The sequence below is a fragment of the Syngnathus floridae genome, chromosome 11 (genome assembly GCF_059516105.1).
Source record: "Syngnathus floridae isolate MCC-2025c chromosome 11, RoL_Sflo_1.0, whole genome shotgun sequence".
Taxonomy (NCBI): Eukaryota; Metazoa; Chordata; class Actinopteri; order Syngnathiformes; family Syngnathidae; genus Syngnathus; species Syngnathus floridae.
Genome location: NC_142423.1, coordinates 5,359,669 through 5,380,828, shown reverse-complemented (window position 1 = coordinate 5,380,828; position 21,160 = coordinate 5,359,669). Strand labels below are relative to the sequence as shown.

The window sequence follows — 21,160 nt, the reverse complement described above, 5'->3', positions numbered from 1 at the left end:
TCAAACCCACACATGCCAGTTTCCGGGAAAAGGCTATCACTGACTCACTCTGTCTAAGTGTAAACAGAAATTCTCCCTCTGGGACCCTGAGTGGGCGGAGTCGAGTACTTCTGGGTCGACTTTCTTTCACATGCCCGGAATTCCCACAGCATTTGTTTTCAGCCGCGGAGTGTTGGTGGTTCAGACTCTCCTCGTCGTCAACATGCCTGTTTTGTGGGGAATCGTACGGTGGGCTTGTCTCTGCATTGTGCTTGCAGCACAGGGGTAAGAAGCTCTGCTTGTTTCCCGCAGAGATGCGCTTGTGGAGGTAATTCTGCAGATATTCTGTGAAGTGTTTCAAATTGAAATTTGCGCCTTCGCTTTGGCAGACTATACTTATGACCTTGCAACGAGCATTCTCATGTAGGATTCGAGACCAGGATGTTTATTGTTGTGTGTTGTAACTTATTGCTTGGAAAGTTCCACTCACATGTCTTTTGAAACTCTTTTGAAATAACAGGAATAAATTGTGTATTGCAGGAATTTCACAGAGCACTTTGGAGTCAGACAAAAGAATGAGAAAATCGGATATGACCTGTTTTTGCAGAACTTTGTCATGTACTGTATCTGTTGTGCTTTTGTTGTTTCAGAGAGAATGGGCAAAGTAGCACCATCCGTGTTCAGCAACGTCAGGTCAGGGGCTGAGACGTCCCTGGCCAAGCCTGCTGCCCAAGCTCCAGGAGCCAGCGTGTTCAACAAGTAGCGCCTCATTGCAAGACTCGTTTGCGAAAATACTTGATGCCATCGAGTTGATGTTTTTTTTTATATTGATTTGTAACTATTTGTTAAAAAAATGTTGACACGGTGGGTGAGTTGCACTTTGCAATTTACACAGTGAATGAATCAGACATGACTGATGTGCTCCCAATCAATGCTTGGAAGTATTTTTTTCTGTTTGTACGTTTTTATCTCTTGTTCACTATAATTAAATAAAAAGTGACTTGCTAGCCACAAAAGCACCATGTACAAAAACATGTAAACCATTTGATGGTTTTCTGGTGGTTTGAATCACCTTGAGACTCAACTTACAGTGTTGAAAGAGTCCACTCACTAAGCCTCTGTTGAATTGTGAACGTAAAATCCCCTGGCCACGATATGAGAAATTACAGCCAGCAATATGTTTTTTTTTTTTTTTTTTAAGTTGCACTAAAGCTACAGTAGCAACTTGGCGACTCCAGCACAAGTGAGCACAGGATGCATAATTAAGCGATAAAAAAATGAGAGCGGGGCAAACTGAACAGTGCACTATTCACGAGAAAGAAACTTTAAAAACATTTCATTTTGCTGGTACAGCAAATGTGCTTGTACTGTTAATACTGGTTAATATGAAATGCGGCGATTATGATACTCTGCAGTGTTGCAAAAAGCGTTTGGCAATGTTGTAAACACACAACAGGTATGCATATTTTTTTCAAGCTTAATGGGACAGGGCTTTTAGTTGGTCAGCACTGGGTCCCTCCCATTGGCAGGAGAACTTATTTTAGGGATGAAAGTAACTGTGTGTTCAGTTGAGCTTTGGTCATGTCTGGAGCATTGACTGTTGGTCTACTGCTGCTGTGGGGCAGCGCCTGCTTATGGCTGCCCAGCCCGGTTCAGGGAGATTTGGTCATCCCTGGCCCTCTTGGAGCTGCCGAGGTAATATTCAGACGTCTAGGATTAAGTTTTAAAAGAGTTGAAGATTTTTTGTGACGTTTTAAGAATATTTTCTGATTTCTAGTTTGTTTCTCTGCTCTTTGTTTTTATAGGAGGCAGGACATCCTGCCAGGTCACTGAAGGTATTTGGCAAAACTTACCTTGACTTAATAGTTTATCAAGTTTTAGTTGTTAGCCCACCACATTTTTGATGCATTTTAATAAACACAAATATAGAACTGTTTTTTAAAGACAATGTAAAGAAATTACCTGAGGGCCAAAGCAGTAAAGCTGCCTTTATTTATTTGTCACATTGTGCTTTACGTGATTGAAAGTACTTTTAAAAGCATTTAAAAACAACTATGGTTGTTTTCATTCAATAAATAGCTTAAAGTGCATGGGCGACTATGGCTCTGCTTTTTCGCCCCAACTTAGCTGGTGGCACATCTGTACCTCAAATATTGGTCTGCAACACACACACACACACAAAAATCAACTATGTGACATCCCAACTTTACTCCTTGAGGCGAAGCATTGTTCATTGCAGGATGTTGGTTCTTCAACCGAATATTGAATTTTCATAAAACAATGATAATAATGAAATAAAAAATCTGTTCCAGATTGCAAAACTGCCTGGTGGTAACGTAGTGGCTTGCTTCAGAGCATTTAAAGTTTTCAAAATTTGCACTTCAGCTTTGCACACTTGTGGATCGCTGACTTGCATGTCAGAAGGTGTAATTGTCTATTTCTTTCTTACAGAAAAGAAGTATGCAGGATCTCACGGTGAGAAATGGATTCATATATTCTTCTGCAATTCCCAACATGATCATTCCTAGGCATAAAGAGTGTACCCAAACAAGCATCACTTCATTTGGCAGGTGGAGGTGCACAGTGTGAAGGTGGACTGTGTCGTGATGTCTCGGTTCGCTCACACCGTCATAACATCCACGGCTTTGAACAAAGCCAACGTCTCGCAGGAAATCTTCTTCGAAGTGGACCTCCCCAAAACGGCCTTCATCACCAATTTTAGCATGTAAGGTCACCATGATGATATGTTAGAGCATAGGTGTCAAACACAATGCCCGGGGGCCAGATACGGCCCGACACATCATTTTACGTGGCCCACAAAGACAAATTTTGCATCGACTTTGTGTCATTACTAAAATTACAAATGTCTTTACTTTTAAAAAATAGAGACATTGTTACTAATTTTTATTACCATTCGTCCTTTTAAAAGAGAATGTTTTTTTTCTGATTTCAAAACTAGTTATTCATTATTCATTTGTTGTGTAGCCTATATTGTATGTATATAGAATACGTTGATAATGGCCCTCCGAGGGAAATTATGACTATGGACAAAAATAAGTTTGACGCCCCTGTTTTAGAGCAAGGGTTGTCAAAAATGGCGTAGTTATGGTTGACTTCAGTGGATAATTGCCAAAAATCTGTGGGCGGAATGTAGCCTGGGTTTAAAATCATGCTTTGGGGAACACAAATCGGTTCTTGTTTACACAACAGATAAGCGGTTCTAAAGTCCATTCTGACTTTGGGACATTGACACAGATCTTTCTTCACAGGGAGATTGATGGTCAAGTGTATGTCGGAGAGGTGAAGGAGAAAGAGAAAGCCAAGAAACAGTATGAGAAGGCGGTTTCTTCAGGACGGACCGCCGGACTGGTCAAGTAAGTCGGCAAAGACAAATGAGACTTGGATCATGTCATGACTTCTATTGTGCTTCTATCAAGGGTTTCTGGGAGGAAGATGGAGAAGTTTTCAGTGTCTGTCAACATCGCCGCGAAAAGTAACGTTACGTTCGTTTTGACCCACGAGGAGCTCCTCCAGAGGAAACTGGGCCAGTATGAGATCCTGACCCGAGTGAAACCAAAACAACTTGTCCAGGAGTTTCAGGTTACTGCATTTTCATTTACCAATCCTCCAATTGGTGCTAAATGAAGTGTCACAATTTCTGGACATGTTTGAATCAGATCGTAGCGAACATCTATGAGCCTCAAGGAATCGCTTCAGTTGACACCCATGCGACGTTTCTCACCAATGACTTGCTCCCCATGGTGGAGAAAACTGTGACCGAGAAGAAGGTACATTTTGGAAAGTCTTCGGCTGAATTTTGGCGCAGGGATGTCCAAGTGCTCAGTTATGTGGCACGATCTCAGAAGATTTCTGTTGTCAAGTTGGTTGATGGATAGATTTGCTCCTACTTCCAGGCACACATTGCCTTCTCACCGAGTCTGGATCAGCAGAGAAAATGCCCGGACTGTGATGGCACGCTGATCGATGGAGATTTTGTCATCTCGTATGATGTGAAGCGTGCAACCAGCCTCGGGGACATTCAGGTCATCTGTGAACTTCTTATTAATCAATTCTTTGGATTGCCACAACGTGCTTGCCATTTTGCCGACTTAGCGTAACCTTTTCTGCCCTTCAGATTGTGAACGGATACTTTGTGCATTACTTTGCACCACCCGACCTGCCAAGAGTGCCAACAAATGTCGTGTTTGTGATTGATAGGAGTGGCTCAATGTCCGGAAATAAAATGCACCAGGTAAGCGACTATGTGAGCGGTGATGCCCTCAGGCTCAGATTGTCGTAATGGAATGTACTGACGAGCAAATTTTTTCCTTCCAGATCCGATTGGCAATGAAAGCCATCCTTTCTGATCTGAAAGAGGATGACCATTTCGCCATTGTGCAGTTTGATCACTCGACTGAGTGTTGGAAGGAAACACTGATCAAAGCTACAAAGGACAACGTGGCCGGGGCCATACAATATGCCGATTTGTTGGCGGCCAGAGGAGGTGATCAAAGAACTGCAATTTTATACGCTTAAGAATGCTTTTTTTTAATTGTCTGTTCTCGTTCTAGGAACTGACATAAATGGTGCATTGTTAAGAGGATTGACAATGCTGCTGGAAGACAAAGCCGAGAAGAGGGTCCCAGAGCGAAGCGTTGACATGATCATTTTACTCACTGATGGAATGCCCAGTTCAGGTCAGCATGTGCTGTTTTGTTTCTTCATTTGGGAGGGATGTTCTACATTTGCTGCTTTCTCAGTCGAAGGCAGATGTCATTTTTATTTCTAATCAAATTTGGGCACATTTTGTCTTCTGAAGGTGAGACAGATCCGATAAGGATCCAAGAGAATTTTGCCGCCGCCAATCGCGGAAACACGACTTTATTCAGTCTCGGATTTGGAAATAAGGTGGACTATGGCTTCTTAAATGTGCTGAGTCAAAAAAACAAAGGACTGGCTCGTAGAATCTTTGAGGCCTCTGATGTCGTTCTTCAACTTCAGGTGGGGAATGCAGGTTCATTTTACAGCATTAGCACAAGCTAAAGCTAAGAGCTGACATTCTAAATGTGGCAAAAAATTGAACGCCCCAAATAAATGAATTTATTCCAGGGTTTCTTCGAGGAGGTGTCCAGCCCGCTGCTTTCCGAGGTGGATTTACGTTACCCTGACAATGCAGTGGGTTTTCTAACCACCAACCACTTTAGCCAGTTGTTTAATGGGTCTGAGATTGTGGTGGCTGGTCGACTGCTGGACAATGACCTGGACAACATGCTGGTGGAAGTGGTCGGCCAAGGGGTGAGACCTTCTCTGACTTTTATTGAACCACACACACACTGTTGCTGACAGAGAATTCCAAATTCCATATTGAGATGTAATCTTCAGCAGATATTGCTTCCTAAATTGTTTTCCTGCCCTATAGTTTGAGGAGAACTTCCAAGTGCAGGGCCAGACCAGTGCTCTGGACTGGGGCACGATTTATCCAGACGACGAGTACATCTTTGGGGACTTCACCGAGCGTCTGTGGGCTTATCTTACCATTCAGCAACTACTGGAGAAGAGGTAATCTTAAATATTTGTGACACTCTTTGAAAAAAGCCATAGAAAATGGATGGATGGCTCCTATTGGTATCCTTTTTTACAGCAAGACTAGTAGCCAGGATGAGAAAAAAAATGCCACAGCCAAGGCCTTGGAGATGTCCCTACAATACAGTTTTGTCACCCCTCTCACTTCCATGGTGGTCACCAAACCTGAGATTGAGAACAAAACAGACAGTCCCCTCATTGCTAACAAATTGACTGAGGGTGAGACATGGACCTTTATTTATTTATGATCAATTATTTCAAGTTTACGTCACCAAAAGAATGCTAGAAAGATGTCGCTGCAATTATAAAGATGCAGAATGTTTGCAAGGGAAGAGAGTGCGATTGCCAAATCAAGATTTATCAAGATGATAGTATCCTCCAGGACTAGGTGCACTTGTCAAAAATGCAATTTATGGGTGTGCACTTTGTGCAATCAACCAATAGACCTTTTTATTATTTTGCCTCAAAATATATATATTTTTTTCAGTTAAATTAAAGGTTATAATTTAGAGTCATTTTAGTAATGTTTTAAAAAAAATTAATAAACTTTCATTAATTTAATCGCAATCTGTGAATGCGGTCAAACCTATCCCTGATTTAGAATGGTGACGTAGCAAATTATTTTTCCTCTTTTTTTCATTGACAGAGGAAAGACAAGCGGCAGAGCGAGCACGTAAGACTTTTTTTTTTTAATACTTATTGTTGTGTTTTTGTGAAAATAATGACAACTGATTTACCAGTCTTTCTTTTTTTCTGGGATATTGTACAGACCCTCATTTCCATACAATGGCATCCCAACCTTTTCCATCCTATACTGCCTATGCTCCACCCTCTTATTTTGGTAAGTACTCTCAATTTTCAATACATTCGGTCGACTCGACGTGAATCACAAATGAAAATACATCATTGAATGTGTTGGTTTGCAGTGGATGGAGATCCCCATTTTATCCTGGAGCTACCAGACAGTGACGATGCGCTGTGTTTCAATATCAATGACAAACCAGGAACTATTTTCAACCTTGTCAAAGACACAAAGTCGGGTCGGACCAATTTCACAGAAGATCATATGCTAAAACATTTGAATCCTAATGCAAATCATGCAGATGAATTATTTTGTTTCCTCATTCATCAGGTATTTTGGTGAATGGCCAGACCATAGGAGACAAACAAATTCCTCCCGACGGTAAAATCTATACGTACTTTTGGCGTTTTGGCATAATCCACAGAAATCTTGGAGTGAGGATGGAGGTGAGCACTCAAGGCATTTCAGTGATCCAAGATGGCAATCGAATCAGGTTGCAGTGGTCCAACACGACTTCCCTCAAGGGAGATAAGTGAGTCAGTCGTAGATTGTGTAAAAAGGCCTTTGGCGTCCTCATCTGAATCAGAGTCACTAACACAATAGTAACATCTGCAAGTCTTATTATCTGTGGCCAAAAAAAAAAACCATTCATCCATCATTATACCCCTTCTTTCTTCTTTACTCGTGTCTCCTTTTGTTCCTAGCATGGATATTCTCGTGACCAAGGATCGTAGCCTGACAGTAACTCTAAAAGATTCTGTGAAGTTTGTGATCCTGCTACATAAAGTGTGGGACAAGCACCCGTACCATCGGGATTATTTGGGCCTCTACACTCTGGACACCCACCTCCTGTCACCGTCTGTTCATGGGATGCTAGGTAGGGATGGATGGATGGATGGATGGATGGATGGATGGATGGATGGATGGATGGATGGATGGATGGATGGATGGATGGATGGATGGATGGAGTCTTGATGATGCTTCTGACTATACAGTAGCTAAAATGATCGTACCTTGGTGGCTCCTCATGCAGGTCAGTTCTACCACGGGCTTGAATACGAGGTCACAAACTTGCGCCCCGGAGAAGTCCCAGAGAAACCAGATGCCACCATGTACGTCAAAGGACATGAGCTCAATGTGACCAGGTAAGTAAGACACGACTGGTGTTCTTAAATAAGTTTCAGCTTTTTGTTCATGGCAGCCTTTTGCTGCTCCACAGAGGCTGGCAACGAGACTTCAGAAGAGATGTGAAGAATGGAGAAAATGTTCCCTGCTGGTTCATTCATAATAATGGCACAGGCCTCATTGACGGAGATTTCTCGGACTACATTGTGTCTGGCCTCTTTAAAACAGTTTAGAGAAAAAAAATGTCTAATGATGTTTTTCTTGATCCATAACGACAAAACACAAATCTGAGCAGTTTTATACCCGTGTGGAATAAAACTTATCCAAATTTTCAACGTTTTTTTTTTAAACTTATCATTTAATCAATCAATTCTTGGCTTCCCTTTTGCACAAAGTTGCCTTTGTTTTCTTGGGTGCAACAAATCTATTCATCTGGATGGGCAAGTCCAGATTTGACTTTGGGTTACAACACTTCCCTCGCATTCTCAAACCCACACATGCCAGTTTCCGGGAAAAGGCTATCACTGACTCACTCTGTCTAAGTGTAAACAGAAATTCTCCCTCTGGGACCCTGAGTGGGCGGAGTCGAGTACTTCTGGGTCGACTTTCTTTCACATGCCTGGAATTCCCACAGCATTTGTTTTCAGCCGCGGAGTGTTGGTGGTTCAGACTCTCCTCGTCGTCAACATGCCTGTTTTGTGGGGAATCGTACGGTGGGCTTGTCTCTGCATTGTGCTTGCAGCACAGGGGCAAGAAGCTCTGCTTGTTTCCCGCAGAGATGCGCTTGTGGAGGTAATTGTGCAGATATTCTGTGAAGTGTTTCAAATTGAAATTTGCGCCTTCGCTTTGGCGGACTATACTTATGACCTTGCAACGAGCATTCTCATGTAGGATTTGAGACCAGGATGTTTATTGTTGTGTGTTGTAACTTATTGCCTGGAAAGTTCTTTTGAAATAACAGGAATAAATTGTGTATTGCAGGAATTTCACAGAGGTGCAGGCACCAAGTCGATAAAGGTATTTGATTTTAATTATTTCTATTTTAATCTGCTTAGTAATCACTAATGATGGTGTGTGGACTGTTTCTTGATTTGCACAACAACACGATTAAGATGAGCAACAGTACGTCCAAGAATGAAATGTTTATGACTTTCTTATTTTGTTTCTTTTTGTGTTCACAAACAGAAAAGAACCACCAAATCTGATAATGTAAGAAACACAAGTCTGGCTATAATGAATGATGTTCAAAACAGTGAACAGTTGGACCAGTTCTCATTCTTCTCCCACTTTTCTCATAACCTTGTGACTCATGGTATTAATCCGGCACGATTACTGTTCTGTTCATCCTTTCAGATGGTGGAGGTGCAGTCTTTCAGAATCGACTGTGCCGTGACATCACGTTTCGCTCACACCGTCATGACCTCCAAGGCTCTGAACAAAGCCAACATCTCCCAGGAAATCTTCTTCGAAGTGGAGCTGCCAAAAACTGCTTTCATCACCAACTTCACCATGTAAGTTCAAAATACATCAAGTGTAAACACATTCTACAAACTCCTTACTTGCCTCTCAGGGAAATTGATGGCCAAGTTTATGTTGGAGAGGTGAAGGGGAAAGAGAAAGCCAAAAAAGAGTATGAGAAGGCGGTTTCTTCAGGAAAGACTGCTGGACTGGTCAAGTAAGTTCGAGTGAGGACACAGGATGTAGCGAATTATCTTCCAACCAACAAATCTTTTTAGGGCATCTGGAAGACAGATGGAGCAGTTTTCGGTGTCTGTTAACATTGCAGCAGAAAGTCATGTCGTTTTCGTTTTGACCTACGAGGAGCTGCTTCAGAGGAAACTGGGCCGGTATGAGCTTCTGACCCGTGTGAAACCCAAAGAACCTGTTCAAGACTTTCAGGTTGATGCCACCTTTTTGTGTCTTCATAATGAGAAGCAATATTGATATATCCTCTTGAATGTGATATTATGTTGGTTGATTTCTGTGTATAGATCAGAGTTCGCGTCTTTGAGCCTCAAGGCCTGACGTCAGTGGAGGCAACCGCAACATTCCTCACGAACCAGCTGCTCCCTCTAGTGGAGAAAACTGTCACCGACACGAAGGTAAGGCCTTTTAGTAGAACTATCATGTTGATCTTGTTCGAATTAATTCCAAAAAATCAATCTATTCTTTCTATTTCAGGCCTACATTACTTTCTCACCAACAATGGAGGAACAAAAGAAATGTCCGTCATGTGAGGGCACTCAAATTGAAGGAGATTTTATTGTCAAGTATGATGTCAAACGAAAAGAAAACCTTGGCGAAGTCCAGGTCGGCTTTGATGCCTCCAAACTACGCCTGTTTGTGTTTTAAATCGACACTGCAATTCATGTATTTATTTTCCTTCAGATGGTGAACGGCTACTTTGTGCACTTCTTCTCCCCACCTGAATTACCCACAGTCCCAAAAAATGTTATATTTGTGGTTGACAGGAGTGGCTCTATGAGCGGCACAAAGATCAGACAGGTAACTGTGCAGTATCTGTGTTTACATCAAGCTTCTTACTAGATGTAATGGTTTGTGGAAACTTTTGCAGACCCGCGAAGCCCTGGCGGCCATTCTGAAGGATCTCCACGAGGACGACCACTTCACTTTCATCCTGTTTGATGATAGAGTTGACACTTGGCAAAACTCCGTCGTGAAAGCGACAAAAGAGAATGTGACTAAGGCCATTGACTACGTTGGGAAACTGACCGAGAGGGGGTGTAGGTACCAGCGTTTGGTTATTTCCGTGACTACTGCATTAAACGTGATCTACACTCCAGAATTGAAAGCAAATCATTTTTTTTTATTTATTATGCTGCGTTGGTTGCAAATATTCACTTTACTACAGCTAAAAAAATTTTCAGGAGAACATAATTGACTACAAAGTGAGAAATGCATATTTACAATTTTCTATTTGTCTTTCAGCTACTGACATCAACGGTGCACTGTTGGAAGCGGTGGCACTGCTGAAGAAGGAAAGAGAATCCAAACGGGTTCCCGACAGGAGCATGGATATGATTATTCTGTTGACGGATGGGATGCCAAACAGCGGTGAGCCTCATCTCACCGACACGTATTTTCATTTTATTTATCAAGTGATGGAATTGGAATGATGTGACCGCGTACACAGGGGTGTCCTACCTGCCGTCGATCCAGGAGAATGTCCGCCGGGCTATTGGTGGGAACATGTCTCTGTTTTGTCTTGGATTTGGAAATGATGTGCGGTATTCCTTTCTGGATGTGCTGGGCAAACAGAACAAAGGGTTGGCCCGCAGAATCTTTGCGGCCTCGGATGCAGCTCTTCAACTCCAAGTAGAGCCCCACCCAAAAAAAACCTGTGAAACTACTTAAAGCAAGGGGAGGATTACAATTGGATTGCTGTGGATTTGATTTGTTTTCCAGGGTTTTTATGAAGAAGTGTCCAGTCCACTCCTCTTGGAGGTGAACCTGAAGTATCCGGGTAATGCCGTAGACTCGTTGACCCAAAATCACCATAGCCATCTGTTCAACGGTTCAGAGATTGTGGTGGCCGGTCGTTTCGATGACAGCAACGAGCCTGATAATTTCCTCGTGGAGGTGTTTGCGCAGGGGGTGAGTGAAAATAGTCAAATTGATATCAAATATCAGCTCTTTTTTTTTTCACCTTTCGCAAAGTTGAGCAAGTATGCATGCAAAAGTATCTATCTATTAAATTTGTATTTTACAAGGCAATTTTGTTATTGTTTGTTATTGCCCTAAGCGACACTTTTGAGGAATGAATCATTTTGATAACATGAACGGTTTATTTCTCTCCTGCCGCAGTCAGAGGAAGATTTCCAAGTGCAGGGCAAGGCCAAAGTGGACGACTGGAACGTGCTCTATCGAGAAGATGAGTACATCTTTGGGGACTTCACCGAGCGTCTGTGGGCTTACCTCACCATTCAGCAGCTCTTGGAGAAGAGGTTTGCTCATTTCAAATGTTTCTCTCCGCTTTATCTCGACCGCTATTTAATTGACCTTCACCCTCAAAGCAATCACAGATATTGTTGAGAGTGTTTCTGGAGGAGCGAGTTTTCTCGCGTCATACTCAGCAGGCAACTTTTTTGCTAGTCGCATTGGAAGTCAGCAGGAAAATGAGAACTTCACTGCCCAGGCATTGGATATGTCGCTGCGCTACAACTTTGTCACGCCGCTCACCTCCTTGGTGGTAATCAAGCCTGACAGTGAGGACAAAGCAGGCGGCCCCCTCATTGCTGACAAGCTGACAGAGGGTAAAAGTCATGTTTACGTTTTAGAAGAGCCATGCGGTTATCTGCAATTTTTGCTTACAATTTTTATATTTCAGATCAACGGCAAAGAGCAGAGAGCCAAAGAGGTGTGATGCTTCTACCTTCCTTAATCGTTGCATTGTGGCCAATACTGATTTATATTTGTATGGTCCGCGAGTCGTCACCTTATCGTGGTGGAGGGGTTTGCGTGCCCCTATGATCCTAGGAGCCATGTTGTCGGGGGCTTCATGCCCCTGGTAGGGTCACCCATGGCAAACGGGTCCTAGGTGAGGGGTCAGACAAAGCACGGCTCACCCAAGCCCCTTATGATGAACAACATAAATGGACTTTGTTTTCCCTCGCCCGGACGCGGGTCACCGGGGCCTCCCTCTGGAGCCAGGCCTGGAGGCGGGGCTCGAAGGCGAGCGTCTGGTGGCCGGGCCTTCGCCCATGGGGCCCGGCCGGGCATAGCCCGAAATGGAAACGTGGGTCCCCCTTCCCATGGGCTCACCACCTGTGGGAGGGGCCGAAGGGGTCGGGTGCAATGTGAGCTGGGCGGCAGCCAAAGGCAGGGACCTTGGCGGTCTGATCCCCGGCTGCAGAAGCTGGCTCTTGGGACATGGAATGTCACCTCTCTGGCTGGAAAGGAGCCCGAGCTGGTGTGCGAGGCAGAAAGATTCCGACTAGATATAGTCGGACTAGCCTCCACACACAGTTTGGGTTCCGGTACAAGCCCTCTCGAGAGGGGCTGGACTCTCTTCCACTCTGGAGTTGCCCACGGTGAGAGGCGTCGAGCAGGTGTGGGTATACTTATTGCCCCCCGGCTGGGCGCCTGCACATTGGGGTTCACCCCGGTGAACGAGAGGGTAGCCTCCCTCCGCCTTCGGGTGGGGGGACGGGTCCTGACTGTTGTTTGTGTCTATGCACCAAACAGCAGCTCAGAGTACCCACCCTTCTTGGGGTCCCTGGAGGAAGTGCTGGAGAGCGCTCCTTCTGGGGACTCTATCGTTCTACTGGGTGACTTCAATGCTCACGTGGGCAATGACAGTGAGACCTGGAAGGGCGTGATTGGGAGGAACGGCCCCCCTGATCTGAACCCGAGCGGTGTTCTATTGTTGGACTTCTGTGCTCGACACGGATTTTCAATAATGAACACCATGTTCAAGCATAAGGGTGTCCATGTGTGCACTTGGCACCAGGACACCCTAGGCCGCAGTTCGATGATCGACTTTGTAGTCGTGTCATCGGATTTGCGGCCGCATGTTTTGGACACTCGGGTGAAGAGAGGGGCGGAGCTGTCAACTGATCACCACCTGGTGGTGGGTTGGCTCCGATGGTGGGGGAAGATGCCGGTCCGACCTGGCAGACCCAAACGCTCTGTGAGGGTCTGCTGGGAACGTCTGGCAGAATCTCCTGTCAGGAAGAGCTTCAACTCCCACCTCCGGCAGAGCTTTTCCCACGTCCCGGGGGAGGCGGGGGACATTGAGTCTGAGTGGACCATGTTCCGCGCCTCCATTGTTGAGGCGGCCGACCGGAGCTGTGGCCGTAAGGTCGTTGGTGCCTGTCGTGGCGGCAATCCCCGAACCCGCTGGTAGACACCGGCGGTAAGGGATGCCGTCAAGCTGAAGAAGGAGTCCTATCGGGCCGTTTTGGCCTGCGGGACTCCGGAGGCAGCTGACAGGTACCGGATGGCCAAGCGGAACGCGGCTTCGGCGGTTGCTGAGGCAAAAACCCGGGCGTGGGAGGAGTTCGGTGAGGCCATGGAGAATGACTTTCGGACGGCTTCGAGGAAATTCTGGTCCACCATCCGGCGTCTCAGGAGGGGGAAGCAGTGCAACGTCAACACTGTTTACAGTGGGGATGGCGTGCTGCTGACCTCGACTCGGGACGTCGTGAGTCGGTGGGGAGAGTACTTCGAAGACCTCCTCAATTCCACCTACACGCCTTCCATTGAGGAAGCAGGGCCTGGAGACTCTGAGGCGGATTCTCCAATCTCTGGGGTCGAAGTCACTGAGGTAGTCAAAAAACTCCTCGGTGGCAAGGCCCAGGGGGTGGATGAGATCCGCCCGGAGTTCTTAAAGGCTCTGGATGTTGTGGGGCTGTCATGGCTGACACGCCTCTACAACGTTGCGTGGACATCGGGGACAGTGCCTCTGGATTGGCAGACTGGGGTGGTGGTTCCCCTCTTTAAGAAGGGGGACCGGAGGGTGTGTTCCAATTACAGGGGAATCACACTCCTCAGCCTCCCTGGTAAGGTCTATTCAGGGGTGCTGGAGAGGAGGGTCCGTCGGGAGGTCGAACCTCGGATTCAGGAGGAGCAGTGTGGCTTTCGTCCTGGCCGTGGAACAGTGGACCAGCTCTACACCCTCGGCAGGATCCTCGAGGGTGCATGGGAGTTCGCCCAACCAGTCCACATGTGTTTTGTGGACTTGGAGAAGGCGTTCGACCGTGTCCCTCGGGAGGTTCTGTGGAGGGTGCTTCGGGAGTACGGGGTGTCGAGCCAACTGATAAGGGCGGTTCGGTCCCTGTATCACCGATGCCAGAGTCTGGTCCGCATTTCCGGCAGTAAGACGGATTCGTTCCCAGTGAGGGTTGGACTCCGCCAAGGCTGCCCTTTGTCACCGATTCTGTTCATAATTTTTATGGACAGAATTTCTAGGCGCAGCCGAGGCGTTGAGGGGGTCCGGTTTGGGGACCTCAGCATCGCGTCTCTGCTTTTTGCAGATGACGTGGTGCTGTTGGCTTCTTCAGGCCGTGATCTCCAGCTCTCGCTGGAACGATTCGCAGCCGAGTGTGAAGCGGTCGGGATGAGGGTCAGCACCTCCAAATCCGAGTCCATGGTCCTCGATCGGAAAAGGGTGGAATGCCCTCTCCGGATCGGGGATGAGATCCTGCCCCAAGTGGAGGAGTTCAAGTATCTTGGAGTCTTGTTCACGAGTGAGGGGAGGATGGAGCGTGAGATCGACAGGCGGATCGGTGCAGCGTCGGCAGTAATGCGGACCCTGTACCGGTCCGTTGTGGTGAAGAGAGAGCTGAGCCAAAAGGCAAAGCTCTCAATTTACCGGTCGATTTACGCTCCTACCCTCACCTATGGTCACGAGCTATGGGTCGTGACCGAAAGAACGAGATCTCGGATACAAGCGGCCGAAATGAGTTTTCTCCGCAGGATGTCCGGGCTCTCCCTTAGAGATAGGGTGAGAAGCTCGGCCATCCGGGAGAGACTCGGAGTAGAGTCGCTACTCCTCCACGTTGAGAGGAGCCAGATGAGGTGGCTCGGGCATCTTATCAGGATGCCTCCTGGACGCCTCCCTGGGGAGGTGTTCCGGGCATGTCCCACCGGTAGGAGACCCCGGGGACGACCCAGGACGCGCTGGAGAGACTATGTCTCTCAGCTGGCCTGGGAACGCCTTGGGATCCCCCGGGATGAGCTGGATGAAGTGGCTGGGGAGAGGGAAGTCTGGGAGTCCCTCCTAAAGCTGCTGCCCCCGCGACCCGACCCCGGATAAGCGGAAGAAGATGGATGGATGGATGGATGGATGGTTTGCAATGGTTTGGATCTTAGTCCTGCAAATTCGCCCCAATCGAATCATAAAGTCATTTTCATTCTGACTACCGTTTGCATGAATCGATATGATTTTACATGAATAACCAAATATTTCATTTTGCCTGGTTACAGCTAGCAAATGCGGTCACGTTTTAGCATATTCAGAAACTATTTTTTCTCTCCAGATGAGTAAACAGGGAGATTTGGATTTATACTTTTAGGTTTTGGTTATAAATGCCATGGATTGTGAGAACTGAAATGAATCTTTGTCTATTTGTATTTGGTTTTCTTGTGTGCGTCAACAGCTCATCAACCGAGACATCAGGGTAAGTCTTTTTGTCCTTATTAATCGTTGCATTTTGGGTCTTCTACATTTAAATGTATGAATACTTTGTCTCAGGTTCCTCTGGCCGTGCGGCAAGTTCACGGCAACAATCAAATGGTAGTTTTAATCAAATGGTAGTAATATTGCTCTCTTTGTTGCATAAAGCTGCTACACAGTTTTTTGTTTCATCTTTGGATTCACATTGAAATCATTTTTGTATAAATGTATTATATTTTTGTTTACAGTGGATGGTGATCCACATTTCATGATCGAAGTCCCAGACAGAGAAGACGCCTTGTGTTTCAACATCAATGACAAACCTGGGACTATTTTCAACCTGGTCCGGGACCCCAAATCAGGTCACTACCTAGCACACACATCAAATAATAGCAACACGGAGAGTAAAATAATCCTTTTGACTTTCAGGTTTTGTGGTGAATGGCGAGATTATTGGCAAGAAGAAATTTGTCCCGGGTCAAAAGATGTTCACCTACTTTGGTCGTCTTGGAATCCGCCACAAGGCTTTGGGGGTAAAGCTGGAGGTCAACACTCAGGAGATCTTGCTGGTGCATGAGGGGAAACAAGTCAAGTTACTGTGGACGGATTTTGCCTCTCTCAAAGACACCAAGTAAGTCGAACTGTTTGCCCGTTTTTATTATTACAATTTTGGCGGCTCCATTGATGCCATGTATTATAAAAGAATAATATTTTGGTTCCTCATGCAGCATGGACCTTCGTCTGACAAAGAACTGCAGCCTCACAGTCACACTGAGGCACTCGGTCAAGTTTATGGTCATCAGACATACAAAGATATGGAAGAGGCGCCACTATCAGCAGAACTATTTGGGTTTTTATACTCTGGACAGCCACCATTTGTCCAACGCCGTTCATGGACTGCTAGGTGGGAATCAACATTTGATAAACAACATATCCTTTGGTGACTCTCACCACAATGATTTTATTTGTTTTTGAACCTCAGGCCAGTTCTACCATGGGGTTGATTTTGAAGTGTCCGACTTAAAATTGGGGAAGATGCAGCAGAAAACGGACGCCACCATGTATGTGAAAGGGCAGACGCTCAATGTGACCAGGTAGGATGAGCCTGTTAAGCTAAACGCTCTCAACATACAAGTCTTCATGCATCGGGTGACCTTATTTTTCTCACCTGCGCAGACACTGGCAGAAGGATTTCAGCAAAGATATGATCGAGGGGCAAAGAATTCCCTGCTGGTTTGTCGACAATGATGGAGCCGGTCTCATTGACGGCAAAGCGTCCGACTACATTTTGCCCAGCCTCTTTTAAAAAAGAAAAAAAAAATCAACATCTATGATAATCATTTATCATTTCTAGACCCACATATTATAGTGTGGGAGATTCATTGGATAAAGAATGTTTTGAAGTATGGGGAGCTGCAAATGTTAAAGAATGTTATAGTATGTTATTCTTGCATACCCCAAAATTGCTCTCATGAAAGGAGCAACGCACTTATTTTTTTAACGATGTAAATTGGGGTCAACTGCAAGCTGAGAGGAACTGTGGAAAATGGTAACCCTGAATGTAAATGTGAGTGCATGTGTCTGAAAATCTGAGTGAGAGAGCAGATTTTATTTTTCTCCAGAAAAGTGCTGTTTTCTATGGCTTAAGTTTTACATTGCGTGAAAAAATAAATAAAAGCCATATTTTCACAAGTAGTTTGCTCCTATTTCCTTGCAATTTGAAACTGGAATGTGGACCCTTTATAGTGTGCTTGCTGTTGTGCACAAATGCAGAATTCCAGATTCATAACACGCCATTATGGAAATTATAAAATTTCTGGTTAATGCGCCGCTTTAATATTTTGACACTTTGATCTGTGTCATTCCACAATGCATTATTTATCTGTTGAATATGTGAACAGGTTGCCTTCTGTGTAGTTTGTCCAAACGAGTTGCCATACTGTCTTTGCAAAAAAAAAAAAAAAAAAGGTTGTCACAGGGATATCGATCATTTTAGCGTGTTGACGTGACGCAAGAACAACAAAAGCTGCAGTTTAAAGGCAAGTAACGACAAAAAAAAACAATTTCCAAACATAAACTAGCCTTGCAAATCACCTGACAAACTAAGAAAGCTTGCAGGATTAAAAACTAGGCTCATTTATGTATAACCAAGTATTTTAATCACATGATTGTTATCTTTTTTATTGTTTACAATTGAGCATAAATCTTCTCCCCCATGCATGCATGCATGCATCATGTCCAATGATACCTATATCAATCTTGCAGCATTTATTACTTCGCTGTGGTGTGACTAGATCCACAGCACGTGTGCTGACCCAGTCATGTTGTAAGTTCAGGAGTTGAGAGGGATTTTCTTAAGGAGATCTTTGCACAAGTGTTTGCCTGTGTGTGTGTATGCATGTGTCCGTGTGTGTTTCTCTTTGCATGTGTGTGTTAGTGATTAACGCCAGATGTGCAGGGCTCAGGGTGTCGGCAATACTTTGAGAGGGCCTCACTGTATTTGCTGAAAATGCTCAAGCGACTTCTTCACACATGGCTGACATTAACATCTTCGCTGTTCATCTCCCTGATTCCCCCAAGGGTTAGAAACATGAGGTCAGCCGGAGCAGAAGGATGCTTTAAAAAAGGATGTCGTCCAGCCGAAGCCTGGTGTCCATTTTAAAGTCTCCTCTTCCTCCAGCAGAGGGCGGCAGAGAGCCATGGAAAGTCTGTCACCCGTCATTTGCAGGTATCGAACACTTTGCAACTCTGAGTTTACGCAATAATGATATTGTTTTGCTATTCTCCAAAAATTTCACGAGTTTTTGGTGGATTGCATAAATATATCCTAAAACACAAGTAGAAGATCCAAAGAATTTGAGACATTTTTTTTAATTATAGCATTTAGAGATAGACTGATATTATTTTTTTTCAGTTCCAAGACTGATGTTTACTGGTCAAGGAGGCCAATCGCTAGTATTTGGAGACATTTTTTTCATTCAAACAGATTCCATCGTTTTTATCCAAGTGTTTTTTTTCAAATTGTTTTCTTTTTATCTTAAATGATAGGCTTCTTTTAAATTTTTAAATAAAAAGTACAGGGAATTCTTGATTTCAAAAGCAAGCCTCAAACAGTTGACTGTAAATAAAGTTGTCGAATTATGGTATAACTAAAATTGAAAGTTGTAGAAAAAAAATAAAGTGCAAAAATTCTCCAGGGTCAGCAGCAAGTCTTAAAACGTTTACTAAAAATTTAAATGAATAAATTATGCCCATTTTTGTTTTTACCCGTTGTTAAAAAAAAGGCAGATGCCGATATGCGTCAAAATGTCAAACGGCGAATATGATGTCAAGTATGACACCGTTCGACTAAACTGACATTCTGTCCATCCTTATTTACTGTTCGCATATTTAATTTAGAATTATTTTTATTTTTGTGTTAATATTGGATATCATTATTTACCACCATGAAAAGCTTTCATTCACATTTATTGTTTATTCATGTGATCTGTTTCCCCCAAAATATCAAAAGTGTTCAAACTGCAAACAGCCCAAATATATTTTCAAATGTTTTTGCCGTAATTGCTTCTTCTCAAAAATGTAACCTCAATATTTCCATCTCTAATTTACCAACATCTGCCTTTATCTGGATGACCTAAATTAAAAAAAAAAAAAAAATGAGCATCCACTTTCTTAGCCTTTTGGACGCCCAACTTTTGAAAGCTTTTTCTCCGTCCTAACCTCTTCCCCTGCACGTCTGTGTGAATATTTCACATTGCTGATGCTGCTGGTGCGTGATAGCGAGCACTGAGTGGCCATTGTGTGCGCGCAATGTGGGTGCCTGGTATGCGGCTCTTCGGCGTGTGCCGTGTTGTGACGGCCGTGCTGCCTCTGACGCCGGCCGGCCGGCTGCCTGTCTGCATACACACCCGACCGGTGGCACATACCTGTCCCCACACACCGAGGAACCTGCTTTGTATATCCGCCGGGTGCACATAACTGTGACGTGCTTGGTCTGTGGCCTGCCACCTGATATGCAACTGGGGCTTTGTGTGTAGACTGTTCACATTTGAACAGCAAGATGTTGCTAACTTTTGTCTTTGCACCCCTCAAAATCCCAGTAGCACTCTATTATCATTGTCTTGAATTTTTCCTTGTGAGAAGCAGACAAAGTGAAATGCATCAACATATGTTTGAAATTTATATTTTTAGCTTTGGTTTTTTAAAACACTAAGTTTGTATGAAAAGTACTAGCATGTGTTGCAATTATAGTGCTAAATAAACCATACACAAGTAAATAGAATTAAAAAAAAAAGTAATTTAAATATATTGCTCAGTCTTGTGGTCAGATTGGTAATCGTTTTTTTATTAACTCCCTGATCGGTGATCGGCCCTAAAATCCAGATTGTCCAAACCCTGCTCATTGTTATTTTTCTAACCTGAAAAGTGTTTTTCTCATGTTTAAGAAAACTCAACATTTGGATAAACTTATTAAATTATGTTTGATGCATAATATTTCATTAATCAAAGTGTTTTTTTAATTATTTTTTTTAACTCAAGCACTATTATCCCTCATTCAACTCATTAGAGTGATTTTGACATGAAAACAAAGTGATGCTTTTCGACTTCAAATAAAACATTGTGTATATTGCACGCAGCAAATTCCACATTTTATTTTCTTATCTTGCAACTCTTTTGTCAAAGGCTTTATGAACACACTAATTGCCGGGTGGTGCATGCTTGAGTTCACTCAGCGGAGGCCTGTGCAATTCATGGGATTACGCCAAACTATACAAAATAATGGAATATAATAAACACAATTTAGAGAGATTAATGATTGTGTTTAAGCAAATGCACGATTTTTATTTTGCCCGTTTTCCGTGCTGTTTGTATTGCACTTAAAGTGCTTGAGTGAATTGGAAGGCTTTGCAAGTTGTGTGTCCTCCAAAACACAGTGCAAGGCCAGACAATATTGCAGCGGGCCGCGATGTAATCCTCTGTATTTAGTGTCTTCTCTAGTGCCGGCGAGGTGAAAAGTTGAACCTGCTGTTGACCCTCTCTTGAGAGAGGGCTTAGCTCTGAAGTCAGGCACAGGCCAAAGGCACATGCAGGATATTCTCAAATTCCTCTTGCCCTCCCTCGAGTGCACCCCTCGGCTCCTCCGCCGCCGCCGCCGCCACCGCCTTCCCTTCCCACACGGAAACAATTAGCATCTGTGATAAGACCTTGTACATATTTCCATCAGTTTATCGCTTGCGCTTTGTTTGTTTGTTTTTCTGTCGTGACGAGCGTCTCGTGCCCTCGTGCCGTGGCACCGCTCATCAGCTTGTCATCTCGGTGCAAGGGTGGTGGAATGAGCGAAAGAAGCCTTGCCTTTATCCACATTGGATTGCAGATGAGCAGATAAGGACAACAACTATATATCAAAATAGACAAAACAAGGGAAGCAAAGCGTGGACTTTGGAATTAAGGTGGAGGGAAAACTGGCTGAAGAAACGTTTGTTCTTTAAGTTTTCACTGAAACTGCCCTGAGTAGGAGAAGACTTTGGGAGCTA

The 21,160-nt window shown here is 44.3% G+C and overlaps 3 protein-coding genes across 10 annotated transcripts in view; all 3 read left to right on the top strand.

Moving 5' to 3' along the window:
- The first annotated feature begins 6 nt into the window (after positions 1-6).
- LOC148390502 (inter-alpha-trypsin inhibitor heavy chain H3-like) lies at positions 7-7,824 on the top strand. The gene is made up of 23 exons (XM_088390836.1): positions 7-307; positions 630-1,674; positions 1,785-1,814; positions 2,431-2,454; positions 2,550-2,704; positions 3,249-3,353; positions 3,417-3,579; positions 3,657-3,767; positions 3,894-4,022; positions 4,115-4,231; positions 4,315-4,483; positions 4,551-4,676; positions 4,799-4,980; positions 5,089-5,274; positions 5,399-5,538; positions 5,621-5,781; positions 6,209-6,235; positions 6,332-6,403; positions 6,489-6,602; positions 6,695-6,896; positions 7,069-7,241; positions 7,398-7,509; positions 7,584-7,824. The coding sequence occupies exons 2-23, from the start codon at positions 1,561-1,563 to the stop codon at positions 7,720-7,722; spliced, it is 2,751 nt and encodes a 916-aa protein (XP_088246962.1). The 5' UTR covers positions 7-307; positions 630-1,560; the 3' UTR covers positions 7,723-7,824.
- Positions 7,825-7,972: 148 nt separating this feature from the next.
- Positions 7,973-17,321, top strand: LOC148390501 (inter-alpha-trypsin inhibitor heavy chain H3-like). Of its 3 annotated transcripts, XM_088390832.1 has the most exons (24): positions 7,973-8,281; positions 8,471-8,506; positions 8,675-8,698; positions 8,843-9,000; positions 9,060-9,164; positions 9,226-9,388; positions 9,481-9,591; positions 9,671-9,799; positions 9,878-9,994; positions 10,065-10,233; positions 10,439-10,564; positions 10,644-10,825; positions 10,916-10,954; positions 11,031-11,104; positions 11,315-11,454; positions 11,524-11,763; positions 11,838-11,867; positions 15,610-15,630; positions 15,705-15,746; positions 15,875-15,988; positions 16,056-16,257; positions 16,355-16,530; positions 16,609-16,720; positions 16,803-17,321. In XM_088390832.1, the coding sequence occupies exons 1-24, from the start codon at positions 8,105-8,107 to the stop codon at positions 16,930-16,932; spliced, it is 2,817 nt and encodes a 938-aa protein (XP_088246958.1). In that variant the 5' UTR covers positions 7,973-8,104; the 3' UTR covers positions 16,933-17,321. The 3 variants fall into 3 exon arrangements, with proteins under 3 accessions (XP_088246958.1, XP_088246960.1, XP_088246959.1); XM_088390834.1 differs by lacking the exon at positions 15,705-15,746; XM_088390833.1 differs by having other exon boundaries at positions 10,916-11,104; positions 11,603-11,763.
- Positions 17,322-17,546: 225 nt separating this feature from the next.
- The window catches only part of LOC148390499 (uncharacterized), a 56,794-nt gene continuing 53,180 nt past the window's right edge, over positions 17,547-21,160 (top strand). For all 6 annotated transcript variants that reach the window (XR_015861308.1, XR_015861304.1, XR_015861305.1 and 3 more), the window contains exons 1-2: positions 17,547-17,665; positions 18,207-18,354. Coding sequence is in view for 1 of the 6 variants with exons in the window: in XM_088389705.1 (XP_088245831.1) it covers positions 18,255-18,354 (100 nt within the window). In the remaining 5 variants the exon portion in view is untranslated. The remainder of the gene's footprint in view (positions 17,666-18,206; positions 18,355-21,160) is intronic.

Excerpts from the sequence above, each read along its gene's own strand:
- LOC148390502 (XM_088390836.1), top strand. The coding sequence starts at position 1,561 with ATGTCTGGAGCATTGACTGTTGGTCTACTGCTGCTGTGGGGCAGCGCC. Across the intron at positions 1,675-1,784 it reads GCCCTCTTGGAGCTGCCGAG|GAGGCAGGACATCCTGCCAG; the intron begins GTAATATTCAGA and ends TTGTTTTTATAG. Across the intron at positions 3,768-3,893 it reads AAACTGTGACCGAGAAGAAG|GCACACATTGCCTTCTCACC; the intron begins GTACATTTTGGA and ends TCCTACTTCCAG.
- LOC148390501 (XM_088390832.1), top strand. The coding sequence starts at position 8,105 with ATGCCTGGAATTCCCACAGCATTTGTTTTCAGCCGCGGAGTGTTGGTG. Across the intron at positions 8,282-8,470 it reads GCAGAGATGCGCTTGTGGAG|GAATTTCACAGAGGTGCAGG; the intron begins GTAATTGTGCAG and ends TGTGTATTGCAG. Across the intron at positions 11,455-11,523 it reads CAGCAGCTCTTGGAGAAGAG|CAATCACAGATATTGTTGAG; the intron begins GTTTGCTCATTT and ends TCACCCTCAAAG.